Source organism: Oncorhynchus mykiss, chromosome 25, assembly GCF_057628025.1.
Source record: "Oncorhynchus mykiss isolate SJ-2025 chromosome 25, ASM5762802v1, whole genome shotgun sequence".
NCBI lineage: Eukaryota > Metazoa > Chordata > Actinopteri > Salmoniformes > Salmonidae > Oncorhynchus > Oncorhynchus mykiss.
The window spans coordinates 70,926,939-70,946,795 of NC_143046.1; the positions used below are offsets into that span (position 1 = coordinate 70,926,939).

At 42.1% G+C, this 19,857-nt stretch overlaps 1 protein-coding gene across 1 annotated transcript; it reads right to left on the reverse strand.

Moving 5' to 3' along the window:
- Nucleotides 1–1,845: 1,845 nt before the first annotated feature.
- LOC118936649 (bone morphogenetic protein 4) lies at nt 1,846–15,899 on the reverse strand. Its single transcript, XM_090221003.1, has 4 exons — nt 15,505–15,899; nt 10,108–10,230; nt 9,033–9,397; nt 1,846–3,368 (listed from the first exon to the last, which is right to left on the reverse strand). The coding sequence occupies exons 3-4, from the start codon at nt 9,388–9,390 to the stop codon at nt 2,503–2,505; spliced, it is 1,224 nt and encodes a 407-aa protein (XP_090077129.1). The 5' UTR covers nt 9,391–9,397; nt 10,108–10,230; nt 15,505–15,899; the 3' UTR covers nt 1,846–2,502.
- Nucleotides 15,900–19,857: the final 3,958 nt, after the last annotated feature.

Consider the following 19,857-nt stretch of genomic DNA (forward strand, 5'->3'; position numbering starts at 1 on the left):
CTGATTAAATAAGTGATGTAAAAGTCTATTGTATAATGGAGCACAGGTTGGAGACAGGCGTCTTTATTCTGTCTGGATGAGCCGCAAAAGATAAAGGCAGGAGACAGACGGTCTAACCTTTGAATCTTCAGAGGAAGGGTATCACCATGACGAGTTGTTCAGTCGTGCCCCAATGCTAAACCATCATAAACAATAGGATCACTCCTCAAGTGTCTCCAACAATCAATTTCAACTATCCGCCCATATGGCAATTGGATTAGTGAGTGACTAACCACCACATGTTAGCTTATCCCCAAGTACCCAATGAATAGGCATATGTGTTCTCCTGATAAACTGTAAAAAGTGATAATCTTTCAAAACGTGAAAGTAAAACTGTTGGAAAGGTGGCATCCTTTAACATGCCACTGTGTAAGTCATTGAGATCTTCAGTAAGGCCATTCTACTGCCAATGTTTGTCTATGGAGATTGCATGGCTGTGTGCTCGATTTTATACACCTGTCAGGAACAGGTGTGGCTGAAATAGCCAAATCCACTAATTTGATACATACCTTTGTAGACTTTGTAGTGTCTTCTAAAAGTATTCAGACTGCTTGACATTTTCCACATTTTGTTACGTTACAGCCTTATTCTAAAAAATATTCAATCGTGTTTTTCCTTCTCATCAAGCAACACACAAAACTCATAATGACAAAGCAAAAACATATTTTTTGACATTTTTGCTAATTTATATACATTTTTGCTACCACCACCATGCTTCACCGTAGGGATGATGCCAGGTTTCCTCCAAACGGGATGCTTGGCATTCAGGCCAAAGAGTTTCATCAGACCAGAGAATCTTGTTGAGTCTTTAGGTGCTTTTTGGCAAACTCCAAGTGGGCTGTCATGTGCCTTTTACTGAGGAGTAGCTTCCGTCTGGCCACTCTACCATAAATGCCTGATTGGTGGAGTGATGCAGAGATGGTTGTCCTTCTGGAAGGTTCTCCCATCTCCACAGAGGAACTCTAGAGCTCTGTCAGAGTGACCATCGGGTTCTTGGTCACCTCCCTGGCCCAGAACCTTTTCCCCTGACTGCTCAGTTTGGCAGGGAAGCCAGCTCTAGGAAGAGTCTTGGTGGTTCCAAACCTTCAATGCTGCAGACATGTTTTGGTACTCTTCCCCAGATCTGTACCTCGACACAATTCTGTCTCAGGGTCACAACGGACAATTCCTTCCACCTCATGGCTTAGTTTTTGCTCTGACATGTACTGTCAAGAGTGGGACCTTATTATATGGACAGGTTGTGCCTTTCAAAATCATGTCCAGTCAATTGAATTTACCACAGGTGGACTCCAATCAAGTTGAAGAAACATCTCAAGGCTGATCAATGGAAACAGGTTGCACCAGAGCTCAATTTTGAGTCTCATAGTTAAGGGTCTGAATACTTATGTAAATAAGCTATTTCTGTTTTTTATTTTTAATACATTTGCCAAAATGTCTAAACCTGTTTTCGCTTTGTCTTTCTGGGGTATTGTGTATAGACAGCTGAGGATTCTTTTTTCTTTTTTAAAAATCCATTTTAGAATAAGGCTGTAAAGTAACAAAATGTGGAAAGTCAAGGGGTCTGAATACTTTCCGAAGGCACTGTATATAGTGTAAGTCCGTTACTCAAGCGTGAATCACTCTAAGCTGGATGATGCCAGATATGAAACCGAACATTGTTTTATTTGGAAGCAACAGAGCATGAGAAATATTCCTCTGTTATCATGAATTGCAACAATTACTTGAGTACTTTTCAAATAGCCATCGGGCTAAGTATCAGATGCAGATGTGTTCAATCCAAATTCATATAAAACAGTCATGAGGACCTTTTCTGTCAAAGTTTCATTTTTCACAACCCATGTTATCAGATTTTTTCACAAGAATAAAAAACTGATTCCAACTCAAGGGACCTATCTAATAAAATAACTGGTTTAAAGATCAATGTATAAAGGTTCATTAAAATCAATGTACATTTCTGATACTTCAACTGATTCATAACAAATCAGCTAAGTGATCATTTCACACAGTGCTCTAATTTAAGTACACAATTGGTGTTTCTTGTGATCTGCTACAATGTAATATTGGAACGCAATTTGTTTTTATTTTTTTGTATGTGTATAATATCAAAGCAATAAATATTACCAGTAAATAAACTTTACTTTTTAGATTTTTTAAAAACTATTTTCTCATTTAAAAAACCCTTATACAATCTAATATACATTATGAAAAGTTGTACAGCTTTTTATTTATGTTTAAAATAAGGACTCACTTGTTTTTTATATGTAGATATAAATATATATATATATATATGTATATTGTCAAAATATATGATCATATTGTCAAGAGAGAAAAAAAAATGACGAACATACGTCTCAACAGAAAAGTTATAAATAAGGGTCCAAGTGAAGATTTTGGGAGTAAGGTGGGGCCTTAAGAATTTTCATAGCGTCCGTGCGGCCTGCCTCAAGTTGCCCATGGTCAGTGTTAGCGGCAGCCGCACCCTTCCACAACCATTTCCTGGTAGTTTTTTAGGACCACCTTGTCGTGTTCGTCCAGGTAGAGCATAGAGATGGCACTGAGCTCCGTGGGCACGCAGCAGGCCTTGGGAATGTTGGTGTTCACCGAGTTCACCAACGTCTGAACGATGGCGTGGTTGGTAGAGTTCAGGTGGTCTGCCAGGGGGAAGGGGCATTCCCCATGGCAGTAGTATGCCTGGTACCCTGGGGGCGCCACTATCCAGTCATTCCAGCCCACATCGCTGAAGTCCACGTAGAGAGCGTGACGGCGACAGTTGCGGTTACGCTTACGCCCCCGCTGCTTTGGGCTACGCTTAGCCCGACGCGTCAACGGGTGGCCCTTGCCGTCATGGCCGAAGGTGACCAACAGGGGGCGTAGCTGTTCCCAGTCCTCCCCGGGCTCCTGGTGCAGCGAGCGGCTGATGCGCAGGTGGCGGCCCTGGTGGCGCGGTGTCTGGTTGAGGTGCTGGACCTCCACGGCCAGCCCATAGTTGGGCAGGCGCTCCCGTGTCCAGCGCAGTACAGCGGGGCTCACGTCAAAGCTCTCCCAGCGCGAGGCGTTATGGCGCACCAGCCGTGTGTCTAAAAGCCGCGTGATTAGCTGTCCGGCCCGCGGGGGCTTCAGCACCTCGTACACGTTTATCCGGTGGAGCTGATCCTTGTCCCCCTCGCTTTCCGTAATGACCTCGTCGATCTGCTGCCGGAACAGACGCAGCTCAGCCGACGAGAGCAGCTCATCCTCTGGGATGTTGCTGAGGTTGAAGAGGAAGCGCAGTGGGATGGCCTCGCCGTTCTTCGTCTGAGGCTCGCCCGGATGAACCGGCTCCATGTGCTCTGTGAAAGACAACAGGACACAGTCAATGTCATCACTTTTACCAAGGGAGTCTGTATGGGCTGCCATCTTGACTAATGACAGCCTGTATAGATTTGATTTAAGAGTTTATCACTGAGTATTTTCATATTTTATCGTTGCCTCTGAGTTCCGTTCACTTCCCTCATATTACTATTAATTAGTTCCCTCCAAAACTATTACACCGTTGGTTGTTTAACAGTACCCTTTGTGTCAATCTTCATGATTGCAACCACACAATTTTGGCCTGCAGTTATGTTTTGGAAGACAGCTTTCCACTGTACAAAAACACATACCTCTGCAGTCTAACATGCCTTAATTGACACACAAGAATGTCCACGTTCACTTGGGATAGCCTCCGGGGACTGAGTGTACATCGTCCATACTTCTTTATCTATCCATAAGGATCATCCAGGACTTCCCACAATGCCTTTCTCTGAGCACTTTGCTGAAACATGCATTACTTAGAGGGTGGTGATTAACGTACCGCAGCTACCATATAAACATAGTGGAGGGTAACTATTCCATGCACAGTCTGCAGATTTCTGGCAAGACCACCATTGTTGGGAAAGGAATGTTGTGTCTACTATTTTCCTGCTCAATCCGGCCCTGTTATTTCACACTCAGGCTTTAATCTTATTCAGGTGGTTGTCATTATTCAAACCTTCTGTGTTTTTGATTGGCTCTACAGTTTGTTAACTAGGGACATTTGTCATTTTCATCATGAATAATCATTACGGATTCCCACAGACAATCCTTTGGTGGAGGAGCAGCAAGAGAGCTACGTGCTGCATAGTGTTGTTTTGGTGGTGTCCGAGGTGGAACTGCATTAGAGCTGTTAAATCCACAAGCGGGTCGTTACTTTACCTTATTGCGGACTCTGCCATTAAATGCAACGAATCCACACCACACAAATCCCATGCAGCTGCGTTAGAAGTTCATGCAGCCACGTTACAAGTTCAAACCTCTAATTAGACTGATAAGTCTCATAAATTCACCTATCCAAATGAACATGAAAACATGCATTAGCCTAACATGAATGGTTTGACATTTCAGAGTGATTATTTCTAACATTGATATAGCCTAAACTTTCTAGCTCCGTTTAGAATTTCTAACTCTGTAGGGATAATAAGGAAGGGAGTGGTTTGTGACACACAAGAGCAGCCGTTCACCAATATGTCAGCTCATACCACAGTTACACCTCCAACACCGCCAAAACATCTGCTATGCGGAAGTCGGCCAAAGCTGGTTAACGCTCGATTTGATTTAATCCAGGGCTAAGACTAAGTGGAGGCCTGGAAAACACAGCATTTCCCATAGCTTGAATTCCTGGAGGATTTAGTGGGTAATTGCATCTTTAACCTCAAGAGTTGTCTTTGATGCCTTGCATTGTTCCCTGTACAGTTTCTCCCTGCTTGAAACCAACACAGTTCCCTTTTCACATAGTTTCCCTTAGCTCTGTCGTTGTCAACTTGAACTTGGTGCCTTGACTAAATATCTTATTACCGTGTAGTGTTTCCTGAAAAAGTAACTCATTTGAATTGTTATACAATGGAATTTTACATGAAAACAGAGAACCTAGTTTGATCTCAACAAAATGCTCCAAGCATGTTATTAGCATAGTTAAACACACACATCGCATCATAGACAGGCGGCTGAGCCTCCTTCTTCCTGAGTGGCCTTGGTGCGGTGCTGTGCCGTCTTAGACAGTGTGTTAGACAGGCCCCATTAATTAAGGCTGACTCATCCCTCCTCCCCCGAGGGCAGACATGTTTTTCTTCAGCCCTCCAGCTCTGCCTTTCTGTCCAGCACTCCCTCCACTATAATACACTACTGTCACACTGTGTATGATCTCTGGATTACACAATACACATCTCTGTTTTAGAGCACATACTTGAGCCACATATGTTATACAAATGTTCTTATGTTCTTTACCTCTGTTGATCTCAGTAGTACATGAAGCCTATTACAGAACTGTTGTTTCTGACTGGCTCTCCATGACACACTTGTATAGTTGTATACAGGCTACCTCGCACGTTCTCCTGCATATTACTGTTTCTCTATCACTCTAGAGTTAGTCTATATTCCAACTTTCCACAGTGCTTCTGGTTGAGTCTGCTCTGCTCCCAGTGCCCACATTGTTGGCAGGCGGGACTTTATATAGAAGGCTGCAGAGTAGCATTAAAGATAATTGCATGTTGAGGAAGGTCCCTGTAAAAGGTCCCTAGCTCCATTTAAACTGGAGACATGAGAGAGAGGCACACTACTGCTGGCCAAAGGCTTTTTTAAGCCCTTGTACTGGGTGGGGTGAGAAGTGTAACTCAATAATATGAAGGTATGCTTTTCCTTGAGCTGCTAACCAAACACGCTGTAGGCTTTGTCGGACTGCAGATTCTTTCAGGAGGGGAATTTGTCTGACTGAATTCTTGCCACTTCTTTGGCCACCATTTTGTGACCACATCCTTAGATTTCATAATTTATGTTGAAGGTGGGAGGGGGATGTCTTATATTCATGTTTAAGTGGTGTAGGAAATGTTGCATTTGAATTTGTTTCGATGAGACAGGGATTGTTGGGCTTATGGGTCCACACCCAGGCTAATGAGGTAGGTGGTGAGACATATGTGTTGCTGCCATCGCCATTGGAATATTATCAAATGGAGATGGACTGTTGATGTCTAGAAAATGCTTTGTTTTAGGGAAGGCAGTGAGTGCTTCATTCTAAACCATTGCTGTTTCAGGTGCTGGTTGGCCAATTAGCTTGACTTTGGCTCATGGATTCTGTAACGGGGCATGCACTACCGTTCAAAGGTTTGGGGTCACCAAGAATTGTCCTTGTTTTTGAAATATAAAGCCAGTCTCAACGTCAACAGTGAAGAGGAGACTCTGGGATGCTGGCCTTCTAGGCAGAGTTGCAAGAAAAAGACGTATCTCAAACTGGAAAATAAAAAGAAAAGATTAAGATGGGCAAAAGAACACACACTGGACAGAGGAACTTTGCCTAGAAGGCCAGCATCCCGGAGTTGCCTCTTCACTGTTGACATTGAGACTGGTGTTTTGCGGGTACTATTTAATGAATCTGCCAGTTGAGGACTTGTGAGGTGTCTGTTTCTCAAACTATACACTCTAATGTACTTGTCCTCTTGCTCAGTTGTGCACCGGGGCCTCCCACTCTTCTTTCTATTCTGGTTAGAGACAGTTTGCGCTGTTCTGTGAAGGGAGTAGTACACAGTGTTGTATGAGATCTTCAGTTTCTTGGCAAAGAACAGACTGATGAGTTTCAGAAGAGAGTGCTTTGTTTCTGGCCATTTTGGGCTGTAATTGAACCCACAAATCTTGATGCTCCAGATACTCAACTAGTCTAAAGAAGGACAGCTTTATTGCATCTTTAATCAGAACAACAGTTTTCAGCTGTGCTAACATAATTGCAAAAGGGTTTACTAATGATCAATTAGCGTTTTAAAATGATAAACTTGGATTAGCTAACACAACGTACCATTGGAACACAGGAGTGATGGTTGCTCATAATGGGCCTCTGTACGCCTATGTAGATATTCCATTAAAAAATTTGCCGTGTCCAGCTACAATAGTCATTTACAACATTAGCAATGTCTACACTGTATTTCTTATCAATTTGATGTTATTTTAATGGACAAAAAATGTGCTTTTCTTCCAAAAATAAGGACATTTCTAAGTGACCCCAAACTTTTGAACGGTAGTTTATGTCATAAACATGCAATGTATAATTAACTGTACACTCCAGGAAATATGTACTTTTCTCACACTTACCAGAGGCAAGGTCACATCACCTCTGGATTTCCCCAAGTTCTCAAAATCCATGCATTTCTCTCTGATTCATTTATTGGCTTTACATTTAGACAGTTCATCCAGAGTGACTTATAGTAGTGAGTATATATATTTTCATACTTCTTTAATACTGGTCCCCCCATGGAATCGAATCCACAACCGCAGCATTGCAAACGCCATGCTCTACCAACTAAGCCACATGGGAGCACATACAGTAGGCCTGGTCCCCGGAGGATAAGGCATGAAAGTACTACACAACTGCTGTGGTCCTCTGTACACACTTAGAGAAAAGGGTTCCAAAAGGATTCTTCGGCTGTCCCCTGGAACCAAAAGGGTTCTACCTGGAACTAGGACTGAGCGATATGGCCTAAAACTCCTCTAAATGTGTTTCTAACTTATGGGTGATTCGCCATTTTTAAAAAGTTCTCTAAATAAGCTTTGGTACACAATTATAGGTCAATAAACTACATTTCAAACAGTCTGGAATAATTGACTGAATTATACCTAGGCTAAATATACGCCTCCCGAGTGGCGCGGCGGTCTAAGGCACTTTATCTCAAGAGGTGTCACTACTGTCCCTGGTTCGAATCCAGGCTGTATCACATCCGGCTGTGAGTCCCATAGGGCGGCGCACAGTCGGCCGGGGTAGGCCACTGACTTACATAGTTATAAAGTAAAGACTTCCTCATTTTGTTATTTGATCAAAATAGTTTAACCTGCTTTTTTGCAATAATCACTGATCTAGCTTTCAAGTCTGTCTATGGACATTTTCTTTTTGTTACAAATTTAACCAGAACCATGCACAAGCCCACCTGCTAGTGAGTAGCCAACGTTGATCTATTTGCTTGCTAACAAGGTAGTACAGTTGAACTGTTATGAATACACCCTCCTGTCCGTCTCCAACTGTTTGAACAACATAGCCTGTTCACTTTGTTGACGTCGCCTGTACAAATGCTGCTAGCGGTACGTGGTATCGCAATGCCGCGAGCACCAGAACTTGAGCACTAATTTTCCACAATCATGTTCATTGATATTTCCGTTTTAGTAGGGTCTGTTCTGTTCTACATTTTGGACATTGAGACATAAAAGTTATCGTAAAAGCTGATTTACGGTCATTCCGTCGTCTGCATTGGCCGTACAGCACTGGCTGTAGCATGGCTGAAGCATTCATACTTCTTGCGCTTCACGGAGCAGAGCTGGTGTGAAGGAAGTTGTCAAGGAAGTGAGTTTGTGTTTATATAGGACGTATCACCCCATCAACCAATCATGTCAACGTGGAGTTATACGTGCTATTTTGTTACAAAATCTGGAAGGTGCACAGTGATGCAAGCCTCCTGAGGCTCCGCAATTGCGTCACACTCTCTACGGAGCCTCCGGACTGCAGTGTCGGATCAAGCATAAATCGCCTTTTAGAAAGTTTAAGTTCTCCTCTGTCACAGTAATATGTCTCAATGTGTTTTGGTGCCCATATGACCGATTCTGTTGGACCAAACTTCAAATGCAAATAGTGAGTTGAAACTACTTGTTGGCAGAGAGGAAGAAGTGATCTTTCGTCTTTGTTGTTGTAAGGGACATACAGTAATAACCTTGATTCTTGCGATACAGGCATTTGGAACATTGCGAGAGAAAAATATATCATTAATTTGAGATATCGCCCAGCCCTACCTGGAACCAAAAAGGGATATTCAAAGGCTTCTCCTATGGGGCCAGCCAAAGAAACCTTTTAGGTTCGAGATGGCACCTTTTTTCTAAGAGTGTACAGACAGTTACTTCACTCTCCTTCTATCTCCCTCTTTCCCTCCCTCCCTCTCTCATGCTCTCTTTTTCTCTATCTCTCTCTTTACCTTCGTGGTGGAAGCCCCTCACGGTGTTGGCGCGGCTAGCCGACCTCTCGGGGTACTCAAAGGCGGTGTCGTGGGTGCCGGCCTCCTCAGCCTCGCCCGATTGCAGCCGGTAGAGGTCCAGCAGGTAGCGTGGCACAGTGGCCGAGCGACTGGGCCGCGGTCGCCTCTGCAGTCCAAACATGTGCAGCAGCGTGGCCTCAAAGTCCCGCAGAAGTTCATGGCTCTGACCAGCAGTCCGGCTCTGCAGGCCCGGGGCTTTCTTCTTTCCTTCCTCAGGTATCAGACTAGCATGGTTGCTCTCTCCCAGCAGGACTTGGCATAATAAAATGACCATCAGCATTCGATTACCAGGAATCATGATGTCTCTGGGACGGCAAAAACAGAGCAAAAAGAGATAAGTGGGGAGTGTGAGAGAGAGAGGATAAAGAAATAAAGAAACCTCTGTTTTAAGTGACATTCTATATTTGTCTACCCTTCCTACATCTCCTTCTTTTCCAACATAACCTCCACCCTATTGGACCCTTCACTAGTGTTTTCACTGTAAATGTTCTCTAATTGGTTATAATTGTCCTGTCTGACTTGTTTACAGTAAAATGGCCTACGATCAGATAGGACCCCCTATGCAGTTTATCTGTTGCAACATCCTCCAAGAGTAAACAGCTGGTTGAAGAACACAGCTTTTTGAACGGAATCTGAGGGCCATTCCTTTTATCCCTCCTCTTCCCTCTCTCTTCCTCCCTCTACCTCCTTCTCTCTCTCTCTTCCTCTCTTTCCCTCCTCCACTATGATTAGACAAATAGGAGAAACAGCCAAGGGGTCAAAGCCAATTCTTAACTCGATAAGGAGCCCAGTCCCTCAGTCTACCTCAACCAATCAAAGACAAACAAAGGACCATGTGCCACACATTTCACCAACAATTCCTCTGCAAAAGTCAGACCAGACGCTCTTCCATTTTATTAATCTAGTCATTTAAATGTAAAATATGACAAACTCCTGAGAAAACAACAGGGAGAAATACAGAAAGATGGGGCAATGGTGTCACATGTCATAAATTGATTTTGCCTGGTCCACTTACCGACAGAAAATAAAGCATGGGAAAACAGTCCATGTTTGTTGGGAGCCGGCAATGGTCGCGTTCCTCAAGGAAATGTTACGTGGTGCTGGGGGGCTGCTCGAGAGTGTTGGAGTGACCCTGTTCCTGAAATGTACATAAGAGAAAAAGGACATTGTAGTCATTGTAGTCTAGCTTAGAGGCAAATACTTCTGGCTTTTTATTTGTCACATGTCACATGTACCGAACACAACAGGTGTAGACTTTACCGTGAAAATGCATACTTACAAGCTCCTTCCTGACAATGTAGTGTGTGTGTGTGTGTGTGTGTGTGTGTGTGTGTGTGTGTGTGTGTGTGTGTGTGTGTGTGTGTGTGTGTGTGTAACCCGGTCTCTCTTCATTAAGGCTTATCACATAGACATTTCAACATTTAATCAAATGGCTACCCAGACTATTTGCCCCTTCCCTTTATACTGCTGCTACTCTGTTTATTATCTATGCATAGTCACTTTAATAACTCTACCTACATGTATATGTTACCTCAATTACCTTGACTAACCGGTGCCCCCGCACATTGACTCTGTACGGTACCCCCTGTATATAGCCTCGCTATTGTTATTTTACTGCTGCTCTTTAATTATTTGTTAGTTTTATTTCTTATTCTTATTTAATTTTTTTATTTATTTATTTATTTCAACTGCATTGTCAGTTAAGGTCTTGTAAGTGAGCATTTCACTGTAAGGTCTACTACACCTATTGTATTCAGCATTTCACTGTAAGGTCTACTACACTTGTTGTATTCAGCATTTCACTGTAAGGTCTAGTACACCTGTTGTATTCGGCACATGTGACAAATAAAGTTTGATTTGATTTGAAGTGGGGCGAAAGGTTACATTCCTGTTCTCTATAGTGTATCTGGTATGTGAAGAGTAAGGAAACCGACCACCCTTCAAAGAGCAGCCCTTGTAGACACCACACATTAAATAGGACAGAAAATGAAGCAGCCAAAACATATCATGGAACAATTAAGTGAGAAATATTCAAATTCAATATTTGTTACTTCAAATACAATTTTTTGACTCAAGCAGACATACAGTATTTCAGAGATCGTGACATAGCATCCCTCTATAAGCAATTCGTCTGTCAATTAAAAGTAGACCAAAGTCACTGTAGAGAGCATGGCTTTACGTAAACACTGCCTTGCCTATGCAGAACAGACAGACAGTGTAGATGGACACTCACTTGTCCTCCCTCCTCATTAAGGCCAGCTATCAGATGGTTCATGACTGCTCTGTATTGATTAGTGGGGGATCAATCTGCATTGGGTTAAAGGGGGGCCAAACTACGTTTTCTAGAAACTTAAAGAGTACCCCCCCCCCCCCCCTCCGACCCGTGATCACCCATCTAAGTGCACTGCACCCATCAAAAAGGGACCTTCCTCTTCCCCTCCTCCCCTCTGTTGTCCTGAGATCTGTGGAGCCGCTGATGACAAGCCTGCTGCTCTGCTCTTTGACCATACTGGCATCAATAAGCCTAAACCCAACCTCCATGGACTCAGACAAGTACTAATGCATCTCTATATGCTGTCCTCCTGTCCTGCCCAGTATAGTGCATACATATTTACTAACAACATATTTCATGCTACAGTACATAGTATATATAGTATATATATACTCTAGTCTCAAACCTGTGTGATCTGAGTTTGTTGAACCCGGAGGGGTGTCTTTCAACCCTGGTCAAAAGCATAATGTGTGTTTGTTTTTATTTGTGTATTTCTTTGTTATTTTTTACACTGCAAAATAATTGCCTTTCGGGCACAATATAGATCTATTGAATTGAATAGAACCTTGTTTTTCCAGACCAGACCAGACCAGACACACAAATTCACCACTGCAGTATGCCAACAAGAATAAAACCACAAGTCTATTAATCACAAGTTGTTATGCAATACAATTCACTTGAGTGTCATGGCAAGGCAGTTCTAGAACTGAGACAATCCTATCCAATGCCTATACACACAGCGTTCTGTCCTGTAGATGGTTTACGCCCATTCTGTGGATCTACGACATCACAAACAGAGGGACTTGGCCCTAATGAATATCTTGCTTTTACACACATTGCTGAATCACACTAATAAAATGAAGAGTGTTTGTGAAATAGGTCCTGGGCAAACAACAGTACCGCAGATAAGACATTTCAACACTTCATTTGAGCCCATTCCATTATAACTGGAATGTGTTCCACTGGAACTGGCTGATGTAAAAAGGGCTTTAATAATACACTTGATTGATTGATTGATTTGATTGAACTGTGTGTTTGTCTGGGTTCATATCTCTGTGTTTATCTTTTTCCCTCCATGCGTCACTGTACATGCAATCAAGGAGATATTTGTCATTTTTTGTAGCAGAATTAGATGTTGACCTTTGTGTGACCTCATGTTCTCGGTCGTGACACAAGGTTGTGTGCGTGTGTGTGTGTGAGAACCATGGTGAAGAGGCAGTAGGGTTCTGAACATGATCAGCTCTATTACCCATAGGGTGGGGGTGGGGGGATAACGTGTGTGCATCCCTGACAACAAACGCTCATTGTGCCGAGAGGGCCTCTCCCATGATTACAGCGATTCAAACCGCTCAAAACAGTGACTACAGAACTTCTTACAGTAATGACTGACAGAGCCACTTACTATAAGTTGATGGATTCACCAAGTAGGTTGATGACAGTACTAACCGTCTACAGTATATAGGGATGTAACCAACAATAATGCTCATCATATTTCTTCCTCGTCTCCTATTATATTGTAATAACCAATGTATAGGAGGATGTCTAGAAGGATAAATAACATTATGTTTGAACAATTACAGATGTACATAACTCTTCCTTTTATTGGGTTATTCTGCGTTATTCAGCTCACCAGCTGTGATCAGGCCTAAAGTAGAGGAGAGGGACAGTAAGGAAGAAAGCGTAATATCCACAGTCTGAGTTTTGAACCGAAACAAGAGACAGTGCCATATTTTGCAATGAATGTACTGTAGCCCAGGGTGCAATTAGGCCTGGCAGTTAGCTTCCTCTGGTTTGGCCTAGTCCTCCTCCTCCCTAGGCCTCCCTGTATTTGACTTCCCTCTTCCCTCTGTCTCCTCCTCCCTCCCCCCTCTCTCTAACCAGAGATAATGTGATCAGACTATGCACATGGTGCTTTAGATGTGTTTCCTGAGGAATTTGACAGGGATGGTGGGAGGGGAGCAGGTTACCACGGGAACAGACAATAGTCCAGGGCCCAATTGTACTGTTTTAGCTCAAACTTCCCAGGCAGGTATTTCCTTATTTTGAGGAAGTATTCCAGCAGCATTCATATTCCATGCTTTTTTTTTGTCTACTGTGAAAGTTTAGTATTCATTTTAAAAATACAACTTGTATGCTCTATCGTTTTTTTTAATGAAAAATAAAGCATGATATCTTAACTTATTTCTGACAATAAGTAGGGTACAAAAACAACAGCAAGGTGGTTTTGAAGACAGTTCTGAGACTACAAATGGATGTTTCTAATCGTAATCAATCATCAGTTGATTGTCTGTCTAGTTGTTATGTCAAGGGCAAAAAAATGTGTTTTATGTTTTAACCTCATCAGTTAATTATAAATGATTTAGTGATCTTCTTCCATTTGAAGTTATAGTAAAAGTAAATGGCTATATCTTCAAGGCCAAACAACAGTTTGACGTGACATCAAAGTTATTGAAGCGTGTGCCAAAGCAGGTTGGTAGTTAATTGCTGAATGTGGTTTAAAAACAGACAAATAAAATACAGCATGAACGTTCAGTCGTTAAAACACTGAAATTCAACCTTATCGTTGTTTTACAATGCCTTGTAAATAATTGGGTAGGCCCTATCTATACAATCATTCATAATATATCTTCAGATTAATTAATGTTGCTCTCAACATGTTGTATATGCTCCCTATAATAAGGAACGAAAATAGACAAACAAAACAATTGGGTTTGGCAATGTCAAGTACTCTACGTTGATTTACACAATAGCCTATTCTCTCGGCGCTCCCGGCAGTTTGTTCTGATATGTATAACCCCTTATGATCCAATTTTAAATTCAGCTTTTTTTCCCCCTTTTTGCTGTGCTTTTTTTTATTCTCCCTAAACTGTAAGCATGGGTCTGTTTGCACTTAGCAAGGAGGCCAACTTCTCAAAATTAAGAACAGAGACGTTTACTCTAACTGTCAGCTGCATGCCCAAATCCTTTCTTATAATTAACTTGCTGTAAACTGTGGAATTGTGGTGGAATCATTAGTCATCAAATCATTTATTTAAACAAACGAGTAATGTAATGATTTAACAAATTTGAATATGCTAGTGTTAGTGGCTGCAGGTTGAAAAGTCCCAGGGTACATGCGTCGGGGAGGCCAGAATTAATACATATTTACTCTCCCTTTATTGTATTCATAAGATTTTCTTTAATAATGTCTAAATTCGATACATAGATCTTGATATTTTGTGTATGTGAGCCATTTGTTTGTTTGTAGTAGCAGTTTGTAGTGTACAGTGCGTCCTTATTTGTTCTTATAACACGTTTGAGATAATTGTGTTTCCATGACGTTGTAAACCCCAGTCATTTATTCTTAAATTACCATTAGGCATCTAAATTATATTACATTTTTAAAGAAATAGGCTTTGACATTTGAGAAATCCAAAATCACCTAATTGAACTACAGAGCACAGCTACATTTACGCATGAGACCAGTCTCTGTCCTAGGGTGTCTATTAATTGAATGTAAACTTCAACTATAAGGATTAAATCCATAATCTGACAAATCTGTAACGACCTGGCGATTAATGTTTGGAAAGGTGAAAAGTGAGGGTTGCCATCCCAAACGGTTATGGGAAATATGCGCACTAGTTACTGTGCGTGCAGGTGTCTAAAAACCCGAGTGCCCCCCGCCCCCCCCCCTCCTCTAAAAAATGTCTACTCATGCAACAGTTATAAACTCCCAAAGCGAGTACTGTTAACATTCTTTTGCAGAAAAGTATCTTATTATTTTTTCCATGTCCAGGCATGCGTTAGGATAGTCGGTGCTCACTTTATTTCACTTGGGGGCAAAAAAAAGAATAATGAAGTAGCTTCAGTAATCGAATTAAATGCAATGGGCTACATTTAATGCTCAGTATCATGAACATGAGCCGCTGTCGTTAGGCTAATATTATTTATTACCTATGCAATTTCAATCATTTACATTTCATGGGAAGAATATATCAGCCTAATGTAGCTCATCGGAGCCTAAACTGGATACGGAAGAACTATGTAGGCTAATCTTGTAGACTACTTGTATAGAGTTGCCGTCATTTAATAGGCTATAATTGTTTTGTCAATTTAATCGGATTCGAATATGCCACAGACATGAAGTTGAGCGTCGCTTACCATTAGTAGGGGTACAGGTAAGTATCCTCGAGAAAAGTACATATGACAAAAAGAAAGTGCGAGCTCTCCCCATGCAATGGAAGTCCAGGTGTAAAGCATGTACTGAAAACGCCGAATGAACTTATGGAGAAGTACGGTGGTTCCTTCGGATCATTAATTCCTTAACGACCCCTCTAAAAAACAAGAGGCGAGAGAGACGATGGCCGGAGACGGAGGCGGTTTGAAGCAGCGTAGGTTTGCAGCGGGGTTCCCATTTCCAGAAGTTCATGGGGGCGGCACACTGCGCGAACAGGCGGACTCTCCAACTGATCAAGCATCTATTGCCCCTTGCCGTTTTTATGTGTCCGCCCTATTTAGCCTTCCTGCTTCCTCCTACCCCTCTCCAACCCCATCCCGCTGTCTCAAACACCTTAGATAAACCCCTCCCCTCTCTTCTCGACTTAAAAGAAGAGACACACGTTGTGCGCAATTTGAGCCTATAAATACATGTAAACTTTATAATATTATTCTGTACATTATTGAAATATTAAATGTTATTTTTAGATATGACACTTCCATATTTGTATTTGAAAATGTAATTTGTATAAAATATGTAATACTACATTGCTACTATTGCTACTCTGCAACTAATTAATATAAATCCATTTTAAAGCCAAACTTTTTTGCCCGTTCTGTCATAGAGCGCGCGCGTGTTCTTGTATTTTGACTGCGTGCATCTGCATTTTAAGGTCCCCACATAAATATGCCAGACTGTATTTTTGGACTGATGTACGCAGAGCTGCATGCATATACCTCTGTCCCACATTATATCCATTACATAGCTAATAATGACATAATTACGCCTCCATTAATGCCTCCTCAATGCCTTTTATTGATAATGGATAAACTCTCTGTTCCCATTCCTCACCCTCTCTGTTTATTGTGTTTCTATGGAAACGATCCTCTGGGGTTCAAGGAAGAGTTCAGCTTTTCTTTTTCAGAGGTCTCTGGTTAAAATTAATACAGTATATAGGACTACAGTACCATGTGGTGTGACATATGTGCATGCCATGGACAGTGGAATAGGAAGTGTCTTACTACATTTTCACCTGCATATTTACCTGAATGTTCCTCTCTAAATCTACTTCTGAATTATTTTACATATCAAGCAACCATCAGACTACATTAATGAAAGCTTGTAAGATGATCGAGTGATAGTACAAAAATTATGTACCCCACACTATACACTCCACAGTTAAAAAATCCCTAGTAATGGTTAAACAAGCATTTCTGCTTCACTTTACCCCTTGGCCTTTAGGACCAGTTAAGTCTTTAAGACACATTTTTCAAGACTGCAGTGCAGAGAAATTGGCTTCAATGAAGCCTTAAATCTGCTCTGGATCTCTCTGGCCAGGGTCACGTAAGTGTCCTGAGAAATGCACTCCTATGGAGGGGATTAGCCTGAGACTGAACAGTGGTCTAAACAGGAAGCGTTGTAGGCTGGCAGGGGAACCTAAAGCAAATGGCCGCTGTTGTTTCTCACGCTGTATTAACTTTCGGTTCCACTTTACCCCGACATTAGTCCATCCAGTGGTTCCCGTTTGCTTGGCGTTGACTTTTGCCTAGTTATATGTGCCTCATAGGCATCCAGAGTGTCTTCTGGCTTTGTATGGAAAGCTAGTGAATGACTGTTAGTTAAGTTAGTTAATGACAGTCTTGCCTCAGACATACATCTCCATGCATAGTGGTTATGCAAAAGCTGCAGCTAAATGGTGGAGCATCTGTGTTTTGGGGGCATTCTTTAAAGACTCCGATGGCCTAATATACAGTACATCACCTTCTAATGCATTTCTTCTGCATGACAAAGCCACTGGCTGGACAAAGGCTACACAGATCTGTGACTGTGACTGACTCTTATCACGTGACATTACTAAATGCTTTGTCTCTGTCTCTGGGTTTTTTATAGACTGAGACATCTGTTGATCGCCAGCTGTTTTTATTTAATAGTTAGTTGACTGTGTAAAAATATAATGCTATTGTACATCTATTACTGGTAACAGCAACTGGTAACCTGTAGGATATGAGTCTTCTGCAATATATTCAGTCTGGCATAAGCAGGAATGCAACAACATATTTGAAGGTGTCTATGTTTTAATGTTGTTTTTTTAACAGTTTAATAAGTTGATGTTCACAAATAGCACATAGAATAGGAAGAGTAGGACAGGGCTTTTAAAAGATTAGGGTAAATAACTTGTGGTAAATATGCCAACAGACAACACATAGTGTGAAGTAGAAAGGCTACTGGAGGACCGGACCCCCAGATCCATCAGGTCTGGAGGAAGCAGCTTAGCTCTTGAACTCTTTATCCCACAGCAGCTGTACACTCAGCCAGCCCGTGTCATCAGAGTGCGACACACTCACGGTCCTTTCCCTCCACACTAGCCGTGGCAAGCAGCCCAGCCAATGAAGACATCAGCAGAGTGAGCAAGGAGATGTCGGGAGGGTCTATCGTAGGCCACAAGGTGATGGCTGGAGATGGAAGATTTGGGAGGAAAAACATTTTGGCTGTGCGAGCATCTCGGGTTCTGATCTCACATTGGCACGCAGAAATTGATATATAAAGTGAAGGGCTCCTCTGGAACCAATTCAACTGGCTGCAACAGAGTGGTCAGCAATACCAGTAATCTGAACAAATAAAAAGCATTTCCCTCTCAAGGGTTGCTATTAAATATCTTCTTCAGGCTGTCCGTGGTTTCCGCCAGACTCCCTCAGATATTTGTGAATGATTTCCTCCTTATCCACTGGCTCTTCCAGAACATTTGGCCTGTTTGGGATCAATCCCATCTCCAAAACATTTCAGCTTGATGAGTCAATCAAGTGTATTACACAATAACATGGAAAGACGGCTGATGAAATGCAGACAAATATGCATGGAAAGGGGGAGACAAAAGAAAATAAAATAACCCCATTCCCTCAGTTGGAAGGGAGAGTAGAGGGAAGTGGAGGGAGTAGTTGTTCTGGTTCCACAGAGGCCTTCAGAAGACCCTCTTGGGCCAATGGAGATACTCAATCCTCCCACTCTGGAGAGATGAGAGCTTTGCTGGCATGGGATACGGTGCAGGCCTGGTCGGGCTGTGGCTGAGGGCACCTGGCTTTGGGTCTCTAATGGAGGTCCACTCCCAGGCGTTGACCAGGCTTAGCCCCACTTAGCTCCCTCAGATCCCTCTGAGATTACCAACCCTGGGTGGTTTAGCACTACAGACACTGGCTGCACCACCACCACCCGTCCTACTGTCAGAGAGAGGGCCATGTCAATTTATTCTCCCAAACTGATATATTTAACTTTTTGCTTATTTTTTTATTTTATTTTTTTATTTCACCTTTATTTAACCAGGTAGGCCAGTTGATAGCAAGTTCTCATTTACAACTGTGACCTGGCCAAGATAAAGCAAAGCAGTGCGACAAAAAACAACAACAAAGTGTTACACATGGGATAAACAAAACTACAGTCAATAACAATAGAAACATCTGTATACAGTGTGTGCAAATGGAGAAAGGAGGTAAGGCAATAAATAGGCCATAATAGTGAAGTAATTACAATTTAGCAAGTTAACACTGGAGGGATAGATGTGCATATGATGATGTGCAAGTAGAAATACTGGTGTGCAAAAGAGCAAAAAATGCAAAAACAATATGGGGATGAGGTAGGTAGTTGGATGGGCTATTTACAGATGGGCTGTGTACAGCTGCAGCGATCGGTGAGCTGCTCAGATAGCTGATGCTTAAAGTTAGTGAGGGAGATATATGTCTCCAACTTCAGCAATTTTTGCAATTCGTTCCAGTCATTGGAAGCAGAGAACTGTAAGGAAAGGCGGCCAAAGCAGGTGTTGGCTTTGGGGATGACCAGTGAGATATACAGTGCCTTGCGAAAGTATTCGGCCCCCTTGAACTTTGCGACCTTTTGCCACATTTCAGGCTTCAAACATAAAGATATAAAACTGTATTTTTTTGTGAAGAATCAACAACAAGTGGGACACAATCATGAAGTGGAACGACATTTATTGGATATTTCAAACTTTTTTAACAAATCAAAAACTGAAAAATTGGGCGTGCAAAATTATTCAGCCCCCTTAAGTTAATACTTTGTAGCGCCACCTTTTGCTGCGATTACAGCTGTAAGTCGCTTGGGGTATGTCTCTATCAGTTTTGCACATCGAGAGACTGAAATTTTTTCCCATTCCTCCTTGCAAAACAGCTCGAGCTCAGTGAGGTTGGATGGAGAGCATTTGTGAACAGCAGTTTTCAGTTCTTTCCACAGATTCTCGATTGGATTCAGGTCTGGACTTTGACTTGGCCATTCTAACACCTGGATAT

Bases quoted from the DNA above. Each gene is read 5' to 3' on its own strand.
- LOC118936649 (XM_090221003.1), bottom strand. From the start codon at position 9,390: ATGATTCCTGGTAATCGAATGCTGATGGTCATTTTATTATGCCAAGTC. The intron at 3,369-9,032 runs GTAAAGAGAGAG...TGTCTTTCACAG, and splicing joins GAGGGGCTTCCACCACGAAG to AGCACATGGAGCCGGTTCAT.